Below are 15,732 nucleotides of genomic sequence, written 5' to 3'. Positions count from 1 at the left end.
TAGAGTAGGCATGCATATACAGACCAAAAAAAAAAAAGGGTGCATAATTAGATGGCAAAGCACAAAATGTTGTTAGAGCAAAACAGTTATCTTTCAGAAATGGATATTCAGCCCAACTGAAGCCAGCAGAAGGAGACAGACTCTGGCAGGTAACATATAAAATGGAGATTAAGAAGCCTAAGAATTTGAACAGCAAATAACCAAAACATAAGAACAAATAAGAATGGTTTTAAAAATATATAAGTAGGAATCCATGGGTCTGCTGGACTACCAGGGAGTAATTAAGATGGGCAGAACATTGCAGAGAAGTTTCATTATTTCTTAGCATCAGTTTCACCACAAATGATGTTGGGACTTACATGCCCAGGTCACACCCACTATTTTCACGTAAATCAATGAATCACTGTCAGAGATTGAGATGTCAACAAACTGATAAATTATAGTGAATTCTGGCTCCATTGCAATCCATGGGAGTTTTGCCATTGAAGTCAGTAGGGCCAGGATTTCAATCTTAAATTGGAACACATCACCAGAACTGGATGGAAAACATCAAGCATTCTAAAGGAATTCAAGAGTGTAGTGGCTGAGCAGTTAACAAAAGGATTAACTGTTTCATTAAAACCTGCTACTATATTGGAGGACTGAAAGGTAGCTAATTACTGTATTGTTTAAAAAGGTACTAGTAAGCCTTGCTTAAGTAAATCAATGGGAATGATAATTAAGCATCCACACACAAAAAAAAAATGGTTGAGCTCCATAATTTAGGGACCTGAGATGAAAAATGGCTAGTAAGTTTTATGGGTATGATGCTGACCCCATTGATACTAAGGGCAAAACTCCCAACTGACTTCAGTGAAATCAGGATAGGGCCCTATAAATGTGCTAAAACTCCTCATTACATTATTTATTTGGGGTAGTTGAAGGGTCACATTTTTCAGTTAGTGCATGGTTGTCATTATAGCTTTATATTTCTACTATTTTTGTACTTCAGTCACCAAACTGGTCGTTATTTCAGAACAGGCTTAAGTACTTTGCTGAATCAAAGCCTCAGTGTTTATTATTTTGGGATATTATAAAAACATCTTATATTGCTTTATACAATAATAATCTAAACATTTGTTACAAACCCTTATTTTTGATGGTTTGTAAATCTCTTCCTAGTGGAGTTCTTCATTTAATAGATTTCTAGCATGAATTCAAGAACCTCTCTCTCTTTGCTAGAACCTTAAATAAATTTGATAGCTTGTCTATAAAATACATTTTAAATATGCATACTGCACTTGTATGAATATGATGGTTGCTCACTGGATGAAATTTTATTTTCTTATATTGGTGAATAAAGGTCACTGAGATTTGCTAGCACGGGTTTCAGTTTGAATAAAAGATAGGTTAGAGTGCATTAGTTTATATTTATATAGGTATACAAAATATTCACTCAATGAGAACTAGATAACTGCTTCATAATTTACATGGTAAAACAATAGGAGGTCAACCATGTCATTATGTTAGAAGGCAATGTGGAGGGGCACTGCCCCAGCAGAAGCTTCAGGAAAGAAAATTTTATCAAAGAAATTATATCAGAGTCTATTAAATCTTTCTTGAATAGCACTACTTACCAGCCTCTACAATCTAGTCTGTCTTTCATTTATATTTGATAGGCAAGTGTTCCATTATCCCACTTATATTTGTCATTCCATTATGTTTCTGTACAGACTAGTCTCTCCCCTAAAAAGTCACAACAGCTAATAAATTTACAGTCCCACTTCTTTACATTATCTATTCATCCATGAATTGAAATTCTGTCTAGTTGTCCCTGAACACGGAACCAGAAACATTTCAGAGAAAGCTATCATAGTGTATTATTTATTTTGATATTAAGTTCAGTTTATTATACACTACCCCCAAATTTTAAAATGCACCACATTTGCTTAAGAGAAAATACTTAATTGCACTGTAGACATTTTTTAGTAAAACTCAGGAGGTTTCATAATGGAGTAGGGAACAGCTGGGGATTTTGGCACCAAAATAACTATGAGAGGTGGCTTTTTTCTTTTGGGCATTCAGGAGGCAGCTGAGATTTTCTTCCTGGGGAATGGATAGAACTCAAATTTTCCAACTTTTTGGGGGCAGAGCTGACTTAAAATTTGGTGGAGAAGTTACCCACCTCAGCAAGTAGCTGTCCCACTATAAAATGTTTAATGTATGCTACTGCATCCAACAATAGTTGATAGTCACATTAGCTTGTAATTTCTGCTGAAATGCTCAGCTCTGAAATAGTTCATATGGCTATGTAGACCATTTGCACTTCGGCTTCAGAGTCATCACCCTTTACAGATGAATGAAAATATCTCACGCTTCTCTCAGAATTCTTGTTTCAGGCTCTTCAGACATCAGTTTTAAACTCAGTTCCAATTAGGAAGGGTTTTCTTTGCCACTATATCGAGGTATTTACTTTTTGAATGAGCGCTTAAAATATGGAACACAATTATGCAGCATATTTAAAAATTTCAGCAAACCATTGTGTTATATTAGGGGCCTCACTTATAAAATACCAGGATAAGAAAACTGTCACTTCTTCATATATTACTCTCCATGAATGTTCACTTTTAAATTTTCACTCTTAGATATATGAAGCACATTTGTTTAATAGATTATCTATAGTGTTTAAATATATTATTAAAAATTCTTCCAGATTATTAAAAAGATACTGAATGAAACCAGACTTAATCTCTGCATCTTCCTACTGGATACCACCCTACAACTTGTTGCATTACCATTTATTATCCATGTACAACCGTTCAATCAATCAGTTTATGGAACATTTAATGTAATGCTGTATTTTAAAGTTTTTCTAAGTACACAGGGTAACATTTTCAAAAGTGCCTTATTAAAAGTCAATGAAATTTAGGCTCCTAAGTACATAAGTCACTTTTGAAAATGGAACCTAAGTTCCTTAGTCATAAAGGCACTTTTGAAAATTTTACCCTAAATATGATATCCACTACATTTTCTTCAGCCACTAATTCTGTCTTTTAAAAAATTACAATGCTATATTGTAGACATTAATTTTGGTAACATTTAGTTACTCTTTCTCTGCAGACAAATCCTGAAATTCAGTCACTGTTTATGGGATTAGATATGTTATGCAAAAAATATTCAAGAGAAATTACACAGGTGAGTCCTATGAGATTTGTTTTGCAAGATTTGGTTGCCATCTGTCAATCAGAATCCAGATTTTTTGTGTGTGTGCTTTTTCTTCTTTTTTAGAAACTGACTTATCTTCATTCCTAACCTATTTTTTCCTCATTGTCAGTATAGTTGTAGGTCTAGCAGTTCCAGTTTTCCTCATTTCTTTTCTCTGTTTTTTTGTTCGTTTAGCTAGTTGATTTTTGTTCCCGTTTTGTGTTTTTTGGCATTTTTGGACTGACCAACTCATTATGGCCTGATTTTCAAAGTGCTAACCATTTGCAGCTTCTATTAACTTCAGTGTAAAGGGGAAAATTGTATGAATAGTTCAACTTCCACATTTTCTTTCTCCAGTACACAGTTCCAAGGTGCTTAAGAAAGCATCAGGGCTACTGTTTGTGTCTTAATCTCATACTAATTATCACTACTTGTTATTTTAATGATGCATAAATATTAGCAATGAAAAAGTATCAAATATTGACTATATCAGAAATTAAACAAGTAAATTTAAATCACTGTTGGCACCACATGCTATGGCTAAAAAAAAAATACAATCCACAAAATGTTTCAAAGGGAGGGGAAAGGAAAATATGATGTAGAAACTCATGTGAGCATTTGGATGTTGTCTAGATGAATAGTCTATAGAAACTGTTTCAATGTGCACAATTCAGAATCCATTCAGAAATTTTCAAGACTACAGTTAGAATCAAAAGACAGTTATTCAGATGTCTGTTCAATAGTTTCCAGTAAACTCTTAGCTTTCTTAATTTCCCAGAAAATGAACAGTTTCATGTGACAAAATCCAAGTTTCATTTAGGACATGGCACGTGGCTTGGGTACTAAGTCCCAGATGCGAATATATTAGGATTCTGTTTTTTATTGTACAATATATTTCTTTTTTCCCTGTAAGGGGCACAGAGAGGTTGGTTATTCTTGCTTCTCCTCTATTTTATATTCACAGCCTCTTTATCAGTAACATTTGATCAGCAACCCAAGCCTTTGTTTTTTTCCTGTGCCTAATACTTTACTGCCAAAACACCTCATGCCATTTTGACATGGCCACAAGAAATTAGCATATAGAGAGTCACTTGTTTCTCTTCCAGCCCAGCTGATATGTACAGTTAACAGTTTATCTTACACCCATTCCCACCGTGAGCCTGGCCTCACAGACTAGGCATTGTAATATTTGCTTATAGAAATAAAAGTATTTATTGGAACACTGCAAGTAACAACTCCAGCACATAGAGACAGGACTGAACTTCCTCCTAGCCGCCCCTCCCCCACAGCTATGACAACAACGTAATATACAAATAAGACAACTTAAACCTAAGATAAAGATACATTTCCACTTACAATAGAAGTGCTGTCTGCACTGACCATTACAGATCACATCCTAGCCACATTAGTATTTTGACAATCGGATTTGTCAAACCCCAAATAAAATATTGTGAATTGTGAAATTCACTGCTAGGTTGTGTGTTCTTTTTACTGCCTTTCAATGAGTTCTGAAAGCAAAAACAACATATACCTGGCATGGCCTAGTTTTCCAGCTGCTGGAAAAATATATTATGTGTTTAACCCAAGTGTAACTATTGTGTGTAAATTTATACTCTGCTACTTCATATTAGTGAGATTTGCCACAATATGCCAGTTTCCAAGTAGTTTGAAATTATTTTTTGATTTCAGCAAGAGTTACTACTTACTAACGTAGTATTAACAACTAAGTAGGATGTCTCACTGTGACCAGGATCCTAATGGGGGCCAGCTATGGTCACTCAATTAGGGTGAACTGCAAAGAATGGGGCAGACAATCCCCAAAAAGCTGGTGGATATTCCAATACTTAGATTTACCCAACCATCATAAAACAGCTTCTTTATTACCTCACTGGTTACTCAGAAGTCCAACCCTTTCTAGTCATGTGTCACACTCGGACTATATTTTTAATTAACAGAATATGTTTTTACAAGACAAGCTATAATAGCCAATAAGACATAGTATGTTTTATATTGCCATTTTATTTGTGTTTGTGTTTAACTCTATATTGATTAAATTTTGGGCAAACACTGGAGGAAAACTACACTTCCTCTTTTTCTCCCTTGTCATTGAACATGGTCTTAAAAAACAAACTCAATAAAATAAGTCCACCATCCCCTAGGCAGGCCACTCCAGATTCAAACATATACATTTTACAAGTTTTTAGTTGCCACCCTGGTGTATAACTGGAGAGTGTTTTTATTGGATCTGAATCTAAATGATATATAAAAACATATAAAAATAAAAAAATGGGAATTACTTCAGTTTCTTTTTCCTTCATGTTGTAGAAATGTACTATAACTGAAGCGATTTCAACTTTATAATATAATATGGAGATATACCTATCTCATAGAGCTGGAAGGGACCCTGAAAGGTCATTGAGTCCAGCCCCCTGCCTTCACTAGCAGGACCAAGTACTGATTTTGCCCCAGATCCCTAAGTGGCCCCCTCAAAGATTGAACTCACAACCCTGGGTTTAGCAGGCCAATGCTCAAACCACTGAGCTATCCCACCCCCAACTTGTCCATATGATTAGTTGAAAACCATTATTCACAAATTTTATTTTTAGATTTCAGAATTTCAAGAAAAACACAGAAGACGCTTATTAGCATACTACAGAGGAAAGGTAACTAAGCTTGACTTTGGGTGGGAAGGAGGATTGTTTTGTGTGCCTTATTTCTTTGGTTTATATTTAGAAAACAAATTTTGATTGGACTTTCCTACTTATTAAGAGGGGGGGTGTTAGCACCTGTCATGGTGTCTGGAGTGATTCACAACCATGAATGCCTACCTCAGGGTAGATTGTCAGAAAACAGGACAGACACCCCAAACTGGTGGTGTAGTCTATAATTAGATTTTACCAAGCCAGTAACAAATGTGAACTGCTGGCTCACTATATTAGTCTTACCATGGAGTCACAGACTCCTGAGACTCTCCAGTCTACCTTGCCACTTAAACAAACTGGACATTGTGATGAAATGGTTACTTACATGAAAAATCACACCGCAGTCAAGTTGCTTCCAGTCCCAAGAGATAAATCACTTTACCCAGATCAGTTGGTACCCTAGATCTTACACCAAAGACAATGCTGGTAGCCAATTTTATAGTAGAATCATAGAATCATAGAATCTCGGGGTTGGAAGGGACCTCAGGAGCTCATCTAGTCCAACCCCCTGCTCAAAGCAGGATCAATTCCCAACTAAATCATCCCAGCCAGGGCTTTGTCAAGCCTGATCTTAAAAACCTCTAAGGAAGGAGATTCCACCACCTCCCTAGGTAACCCTCCTAGTGAAAAAGTTTTTTCCTAATATCCAACCTAAACCTCCCCCAATGTAACTTGAGACCATTACTCCTTGTTCTGTCATCTGGTACCCCTGAGAACAGTCTAGATCCATCCTCTTTGGAACCCCCTTTCAGGTAGTTGAAAGCAGCTATCAAATCCCTCCCTCATTCTTCTCTTCTGCAGACTAAACAATCCCAGTTCCCTCAGCCTCTCCTCATAAGTAATGTGCTCCAGCCCCCTAATCATTTCTGTTGCCTTCTGCTGGACTCTTTCCAATTTTTCCACCTCCTTCTTGTAGTGTGGGGCCCAAAACTGGACACAGTACTCCAGATGAGGCCTCCCCAATGTCAAATAGAGGGGAACGATCATGCTGGCAATGCCCCTACTTACACAGCCCAAAATGCCATTAGCCTTCTTGGCAACAAGGGCACACTGTCGACTCATATCCCGCTTCTCGTCCACCGTAACCCCTAGGTCCTTTTCTGCAGAACTGTTTCATAGCCATTCAGTCCCTAGTCTGTAGCAGTGCATGTGATTCTTCCGTCCTAAGTGCAGGATTCTGCACTTGTCCTTGTTGAACCTCATCAGGTTTCTTTTGGCCCAATCCTCTAATTTGTCTAGGTCCCGCTGTATCCTATCCCTGCCCTCCAGCTTATCTACCACTCTTCCCAGTTTAGTGTCATCTGCAAACTTGCTGAGAGTGCAGTCCACGCCATCCTCCAGATCATTAATGAAGATATTGAACAAAACCGGCCCCAGGAACGACCCTTGGGGCACTCCGCTTGATACCAGCTGCGAACTAGACATGGAGCCATTGATCACTACCCGTTGAGCCCGATGATCTAGCCAGCTTTCTATCCACCTTATAGTCCATTCATCCAGCCCATACTTCTTTAACTTGCCGGCAAGAATACTGTGGCAGACTGTATCAAAAGCTTTGCTAAAGTCAAGGAATAATACATCCACTGCTTTCCCCTCATCCACAGAGCCAGTTATCTCATCATAGAAGGCAATTAGGTTAGTCAGGCATGACTTGCCCTTGGTGAATCAATGCTGACTGCTCCTGATGACTTTCCTCTCTTCTAAGTGCTTCAGAATTGATTCCTTGAGGACCTGCTGCATGATTTTTCCAGGGACTGAGGTGAGGCTGACTGGCCTGTAGTTCCCTGGATATTTCTTCTTCCCTTTTTAAAAGATGGGGACTACATTAGCCTTTTTCTAGTCATCTGGGACCACCCCCAATCGCCATGAGTTTTCAAATATAATGGCCAATGGCTCTGCAATCACATCCACCAACTCCTTTAGCACCCTTGGATGCAGCATATCTGGCCCCATGGACTTCCCCATGCTCATCCAGTTTTTCTAAATAGTAAACTAACTAAAGGTTTATTAGCTAAGAAAAGGAAATGAGAGTTATTGAGAGGTCAAAGCAGATATAATATATGGACAGGTGAGTCACTGTCTATAATTCCAAATGGCAGCAGAGATGATGTAATCTGCCAGTTTCCCAAAAGTCTCTCAGGGCTATTCAGAATAACTCTGAGGACCACCAGATGGTGCAAGCAATTCTCAGTTCACAGTTCTCAGTTCACAGGCTGGATTTTCTTTCAGCCTGTGACCACTCCCCTTACTTCAGTGTTCTTCGGGTATTCATTGATGATATGAGTACAGTGATATAAGGTGGAGAGACAAGAGGTGACTAGAGGAATTTTTCCCCTTCTTATACTCCAACTCTTTTGTGCTGGAAAAATCCTTGCTGGGTCATAGGCAATGGCTCTTTAGCACCTTGCTGGCTTTCCAGTGTGCCTTTTTCTCTGAGAAAATGGTTTGTGGGAGTCACCCAATACTACAATACATTTCAGTAATTATCATATAGTAAAAATCTCATAATTGTAAATGCAGGGATGTTACATACATCTTAATGGTACAATGATGTTCAGCAGATTATGAGTTTTTAAATGATACTTCACAAGGCATACTTTCTACAAAACATATCATAATAACCATATAAAAGAGGTACAGGGTGTCACATGGGGTATAGGGTGTCACAGAGGATAACCTGCTATTGCTACCAGTTATTCCATTAGCTCAATGGGCAGAGGTTTTTTTCAGTTTGCTTTTATAGAAACCTGGGAAATTATATTCAAAAAAACTATGTTAAAAGATCATCATTAAGTTTGCAAGTCAAACACTCCAAAGTTAGGAAATGCCAGAATTAAGTTTGTTTGTACAACCTTAATTCAACCTATTTATGCATATGCACTATGATAGACTCTTTAATTACATGATTGTGATGGAAAGCTTAAACTGCATTATCATGCTTAGTCACTAGGTGGTGCTGTTTGAAGATTACTGCAGCACATCTTCTCTGAGTGCTCAAGTCTGGAGATGGTCTACATTATTTTTTTTACAATAAAGTTGTTGTTGCTAGTATCCATTTTTCTCTGTCTCTGTGTGATTAAGCTGACGTGGTGTCAGAGGAACAATAGAAACTGCAGAATTTCATCATAATTCCTCATGCATGAGAAAGCTTCAACTTTGACAGACCATCATATTGGAAGGAACAGTGTGCATGATTTCGCATCCCAGCTGAACTCCACAAGGCGAATGGGGAGATGCAGTTTAGGGTCTTAGTCAGGAGCGGCGCCAGGGTTTTTGCCGCCCTAGGTGGCAGCGCTCCTCCTCAGAGCATTCGGCGGCGGGGGTCCTTCCGCTCCGCGTCTTCGGGGCGCTTCGGCGGCGGGTCCTGGAGCGAGTGAAGGACCCGCCGCCGAAGCGCCCCGAAGACGCAGCACGGAAGGACCCCCGCCGCCGAATTGCTGCCGGGGACGGCAAAATGCCGCCCCCCAAATCCTGTCGCCCTAGGCAACCGCCTAGAGTCGCCTAGTGGAAGTGCCGGCCCTGGTTTTAGTCTTTGCCAGGGGTCGGCAACCTTCGGCAAGCGGCCCATCAAGGTAATCCGCTGGCGGACTGCGAGACGTTTTGTTTATGTTAACTGTCCTCAGGCATGGGCCCCCGGCAGCTGCCAGTGTCCGTGGTTCAAAGTTCCCAGCCAATGGGAGCTTTGGGAACCGGCGGCCAGCATGTCCCTGCTGCTTGCAGCTTCCAGCAGCTCCCATTGGCCGGGAATGGCAAACTGCAGCCATTGGGAGCTGCAGGGGGACCAGGCCTGCAGATGGTCAATGTAAACAAAATGTCTCGCGGCCCGCAAGCAGATTACCCTGATGGGCCACGTGCCGAAGGTTGCCGACCCCTGGCATACTCTATTGAGAAGATAGTGAGGCGTTCAACAGAAACTATCAACATCTTCAGTTCGTTCCAGAGTTTGAACAATCAACTGAGCAAACTCTACAAGCTGCAGATGCAGAACCAGAAGGAGAAGATTCACCTAGTCCAGAACTGCCAGAGACAACCGCTGCAAATAAAAGGCATCTTAGTCACCAAGTTGTTACCCGTTCTGACCGTATAGTTAAAACAAACAGTATGATTTAAGAATGGACAGGAAATAGCAGATGGCCACATGTTGAAATTTGAAGTTGGTTTTAAAAAATAGTTTCATAGTTTTAAAATTGTTAAAAAGCAGAAAAAGAAAAAAATAAGGGTAATTGTGGTGGAAAGCTTACACTGCATTATAATGTTTAATTGCTAAGTGGTGCTGTGTGAAGAATGCTGCAGCACATCTTTACCGAATGCTGGAGACACTCTACATTCCTTTTTTACCAATACAATTGTTATTGTTGCTCATGTCCATTTTTCCTCTGTCTCTCTGTGACTAACCTGACCCAACTAACCTGATTACATACTATTTTTTCATAGGCCCTCTGCCTTAATAATGTTCTTTTATCATAGTTTTTGTATGAATGTTTGATTTCCTAGATATCTACAAAAGCAAACTGAAAAAAATATCATATTTACATGCACATGATTCATTAGCAGAGTTGTGACCTTTAGAGTGCTTGACTTTGCAAATCTTAATGTTCTTTTAATGTATTTTGTGTGTGTAATACAATCTATTGTATCTCTTGAAAATTCTTTTTGAATCAAGTCAAAGTACAAAGAAGGACTCTAAAAAGCTAATTGCATTTCAGATCTCAGAAAGGAAATCTGTGATAACACTTTTATATTGGGGTTTTTCATTTATTTTCATTCTTATTCACTCCACTTTTATATCAGGGACAAAAATGAGAAGAAAGATAGAAACAAACTTCCTTTAAACTCTCTTCTCAGTATCACTTTACCAGAGCTTTGTAACATGTCAGTGCATTCTAGAATCAAAATTTAATTTTGTCAGTCAAAAAACATGGACATGTAGATCTTCAGAAATAAAATAGATCCATATACCCACTACTATGCTGACTCTTTCCGTGTACTGGTATGGCAATAGTATCTAAGGGTACATCTACACTACAGGGGGGAGTCGATTTAAGATACGCAAATTCAGCTACGTGAATAGCCTAGCTGAATTCGACGCATCGCAGCCGACTTACCCCGCTGTGAGGACGGCGGCAAAATCGACTTCTGCGGCTTTCTGTCGACGGCACTTACTCCCACTGGTGGAGTAAGAGCGTCGATTCGGGGATCGATTGTCGCGTCCCGACGGGACGCGATAAATCGATCCCCGAGAGGTCGATTTCTACCCGCCGATTCAGGCGGGTAGTGTAGACCTAGCCTAAGAATAAATGTGATTCAATCAGTAAACTCTCTATAAAAGTATGTGTTTGACAATCAAACTGTGTTTCGCACAAATGGAATTTCTATAAGTCTTTGATTATGTCATAGATTGCAAAATTAGAAGAATCTCTTAAGAAAGCAACACAACAGATACATCAGATTCAATGGTAAGAGGCTTAGCATAGCAAAGATAAGTTTGAAGTATGCTTTGTATTTGGAATACCGCATGTTTAACAAGAAGTTATATAAATTAAAATACAAAAAGAATCATGCTTATTTGCCTCTGTCTCCTATGATACATACTTCTGTGAGTAGATGAATTTATTATTTAACTTTCTAGAAATGAATGAATGATGTTTTCTGTTATCCTACCTCTTCCCATGAACATGACATGACAGGAAACAAGCTTCTTATTTTAACATTCAAATCAATAAGTATTCTAAGAAGTTAACATTTTTTTGCTGTCCATATTTTATGTTTGTTCCAGGTAATGACTCAGATCTGAATGGATGTACATTTGAAAATTACTTGCTGTACTATGAGACAAGCATTTTTGTATGATGTGGACTTTAAAGTCAATTTTTAAAACTTCACCTTGTTAACTAGAAATGTTTGCAAAAAGTCTGATGGGCCCGGCAAGTTTTCCATGTGATTTATGGTTTTATGAATAAAGCTTCTGTACTCAACAAGGATTCCAGTGGAAACACAAACATCAGAGCCTCCTGCATCCCATATGCAGGATGATATGTTAATGAATAAACACATGCAGGTCAATATTTTTTCTTGAAAACTTTATTTAGACAGACTAAGGAAATTCACAAAACTAAGGTTGCAGAGTTAATTACAATTACTTGTACATTAATAATATTGGGCCTTTTAATAAGATAGTCTGCCAGATGTTACCATAAGTAGATATTGCTATGCATAGAGGGATTGGTGTGGACAATATAATACACATACAGTAGACTTTATAGCTAATCATATGCATTTTTATGAGCAACTTTGGCATGTTAAAAGAGCAATAGATGGTAGTTATATAACTCAAACATATTTTTTGTTTAATTTATGTCTATTGTAACTTTTGTTTTGCATTTAGCATGAGGCCTCCCCAACAAACTACTCAACCGTCAGTTTCCTCTACAGTTAGAAATCCCATTTCCAGTAAGAGAAGTATTAATTTAAAACATTAATTATTAAATATGTACCATTGCTTGTAACAGTGCTCTAACATTCAGTTTAATTACTTTAGTTCCTTCAGCAAAACAGACTGGATATTCTCCATACACACTTCATCCCAACTGCCCATCAACCTCAGAAATGTAGGTACAGATCCATGAATTATCACAGAAAACCTTAGGAACAATGAGAGGTATAAAATTAGTATTTGTCCAAAGCCTCTTATATTTACTTTGTGTTATTACTTTAGAAGAGTATATGTCCTGTTGGCTATGAGCCCAAACACTAATATATATTCTAATTTTAGTATCTAGTCTCTCCTCAGTAGTGAGACTAAAGAGTTGATGAGAACGACAGCTATTTATGGTACAGTAGCCAATGAATTCTAGATGCAATTAGTTTAATCTGTTAAATACTAAATATTGTTGTATTACTGGTATAGGTCTCAGTTCTGCAATGTATTAAAGCATATGCCCAACAATAAGCATCTGAGTAATTTCATTGATTTCAGTGGATCTACTCACATCTTTAAAGTTAGGCATGTACTTAAGCCATGCTGAATTGGGATCATAATTCCTACCTATATTTTCATTTCAATCTCTATATAATTTAAAGCCAAATTCTTTATGGACTTACTTCTGTGCAAACCCCACACTGTCTTTAATGTTTTCACAGCAGAGCAGATCTCATAACCTGTAACTGATACCATTTAAAACAACACGTTTTATTCATATTTCAGAATAATATTATTGTCTATACAAATGAAGGAGCAGTAAATGAATTTATTTATATTAACTAAAATAATAAAATAAATACTGCAATAATATATTTTTTGTCATTCATGAATGTGAGGATATAACATATAATTTTCACTAATATTATTTTAATTAGAATACATTTGTTATTTATTATTACAACATGCACATTTATTTTGCATTATTAGGATAGAATCCATGGAGGTTGACTCTGTACCTTCCCCAATGAGGAAAGTGAGTTCATTTCTATGTATACAAACCTTAGTTCTCCTATATTCTGATAATCATTGTATAAAGCAACTTTTAAACTCCCAGGCCCTGATTCAGGAAAACGCTTGAGTACATGCTTATTTTTAAGCATGTGTCAAGGCTGATTCCACAAGCCATAAAGAAATAAAAATCAGGAACAGTCAACATGGATTCACCAAGGGCAAGTCATGCCTGACCACCTGATTGCCTTCTATGATGAGATAACTGGCTCTGTGGATATGGGGAAAGTGGTGGACGTGATATATCTTGACTTTAGCAAAGCTTTTGATGCTGTCTCCCACAGTATTCTAGCCAGCAAGTTAAAAAAGTATGGATTGGATGAATGGACTATAAGGTGGATAGAAAGCTGGCTAGATTGTCGGGCTCAACGGGTAGTGATCAACGTCTCGATGTCTAGTTGGCAGCTGGTATCAGGTGGAGTTCCCCAGGGGTCGGTCCTGGGGCCGGTTTTGTTCAACATCTTTATTAATGATCTGGACGATGGGATGGATTGCACCCTCAGTAAGTTAGCAGATGACACTAAGCTGGGGGGAGAGGTAGATATGCTGGAGGGTAGGGATAGGGTCCAGAGTGACATAGACAAATTGGAGGATTGGGCCAAGAGAAATCTGATGAAGGACAAGTGCAGAGTCCTTCGCTAAGGAAGGAAGAATCCCATGCACCGCTACAGGCTGGGGAACAACTGGCTAAGCAGCAGTTCTGCAGAAAAGGACCTGGGGATTACAATGGATAAGGAGCTGCGTATGAGTCAGCTGTGTGCCCTTGTTGCCAAGAAGGCTAACTGCATATTGGGAGCATTAGGAGCATTGCCAGCAGATCAAGGGAAGTTATTTTCCCCTCTATTCGGCATTGCTGAGGCCACATCTGGACCATTGCATCCAGTTCTGGGGCCCCCACTATGGAAAAGATGTGGACAAATTGGAGAGAGTCCAGTGGAGGGCAATGAAAATGATCAGGGGTTTGGGGCACATGACAGGCTGAAGGAACTGGGCTTGTTTAGTGTGCAGAAGAGAAGAATGAGGGGGATTTGATAGCAGCCTTCAACTATCTGAAGGGGGGTTTCAAAGAGGATGGAGCTCTTCTGTTCTCAGTGGTGGCAGATGACAGAAAAAGGAACAATGGTCTCAAGTTGCAGTGTGGGAGGTCAAGGTTGGATATTAGGAAACACTATTTTACTAGCAGGTTGGTGAAGCAGTGGAATGGGTTACCTAGGGAGGTGGTGGAATCTCCATCCTTAGCGGTTTTTTAAGGCCCGGCTTGACAAAGCCCTGTCTGGGATGATTTAGTTGGTGTTGGTCCTGCTTTGATCAGGGGGTTGGACTAGATGACCTGCTGAGGTCTCTTCCAACCCTAATCTTCTATGATTCTATGAAAAGAGATAAACCTAATCACGTCTTTCTAGACATTTCCTGATCTACTTACATATCTGAGGTTTCAAATGAGTAGTTTCTAGGTATGATTTGATGATTTTTCATACCTGGCGCAAGCTCTTACAGCATTGTTCCAGCCGTGTCCTTGTTCTCCAGGAGAATGCAGAATGCTCTCCTATGCATGCAGTCAGACTTTTTAAACCTTTGCAGGTAAAGCAAGTAGAGAACAGCTACCAAGAAGAATGTTATAGCTAACTGGCTGGCTGGGTGTCCATAAAAGGGAGCTACCTCCCCCACCCCTCTTCATTTATCACAGCATGTTTAAGTGCATGCATGTTTTTCAGAACAAGGATGTTTTTCTGAAGCACTAGTTGTTAAATTCTAGCAGTTAGTTTCTAAGGACTGGTCTACACTATGAGTTTAATTCAAATTTAGCAGCGTTAAATCGAATTAACCCTGCACCCGTCCACACAACGAAGCCATTTATTTCAAAATAAAGGGCTCTTAAAATCGATTTCTGTACTCCTCCCCGACGAGCGGAGTAGCGCCAAAATCGATATTGTCATTTCGAATTAGGGTTAGTGTGGCCGCAATTCGATGGTATTGGCCTCCGGGAGCTATCCCACAGTGCACCATTGTGACTGCTCTACGACAGCAATATGAACTTGGATGCACTGACCAGGTAGACAGGAAAAGCCCCGCGAACATTTGAGTTTCATTTCCTGTTTGCCCAGCACAGGAGAGCATAGGTGACCACAGAGAGCTCATCAGCACAGATAACCATGCAGGCCGATAATCGAAAAAGAGCACCAGCATGGACCATACAGGAGGTACTGGATCTGATCGCTATATGGGGAGAGGATTCAGTGCTAGCAGAACTTCGTTCAAAAAGACGAAATGCCAAAACTTTTGAAAAAATCTCCAAGGGCATGATGGAGAGAGGCCACAATAGGGACTCATATCAGTGCTGCGTGAAAGTTAAGGAGC

General features: G+C 39.1%; 1 protein-coding gene across 1 annotated transcript in view; it reads left to right on the top strand.

The window, feature by feature from the left end:
• Positions 1-15,732, top strand: part of RNF212 (ring finger protein 212) — a 33,964-nt gene that overhangs the window by 5,932 nt on the left and 12,300 nt on the right. Inside the window, exons 3-8 of the mRNA XM_054029147.1 lie at positions 3,100-3,174; positions 5,790-5,846; positions 11,283-11,341; positions 12,271-12,335; positions 12,424-12,493; positions 13,294-13,339. Of these exons, the coding sequence (XP_053885122.1) occupies positions 3,100-3,174; positions 5,790-5,846; positions 11,283-11,341; positions 12,271-12,335; positions 12,424-12,493; positions 13,294-13,339 (372 nt within the window). The remainder of the gene's footprint in view (positions 1-3,099; positions 3,175-5,789; positions 5,847-11,282; positions 11,342-12,270; positions 12,336-12,423; positions 12,494-13,293; positions 13,340-15,732) is intronic.

This window comes from Malaclemys terrapin, chromosome 5 (genome assembly GCF_027887155.1).
Source record: "Malaclemys terrapin pileata isolate rMalTer1 chromosome 5, rMalTer1.hap1, whole genome shotgun sequence".
In the NCBI taxonomy this organism is placed as follows: Eukaryota; Metazoa; Chordata; order Testudines; family Emydidae; genus Malaclemys; species Malaclemys terrapin.
This window is presented reverse-complemented; position numbering and strand designations above follow the sequence as displayed.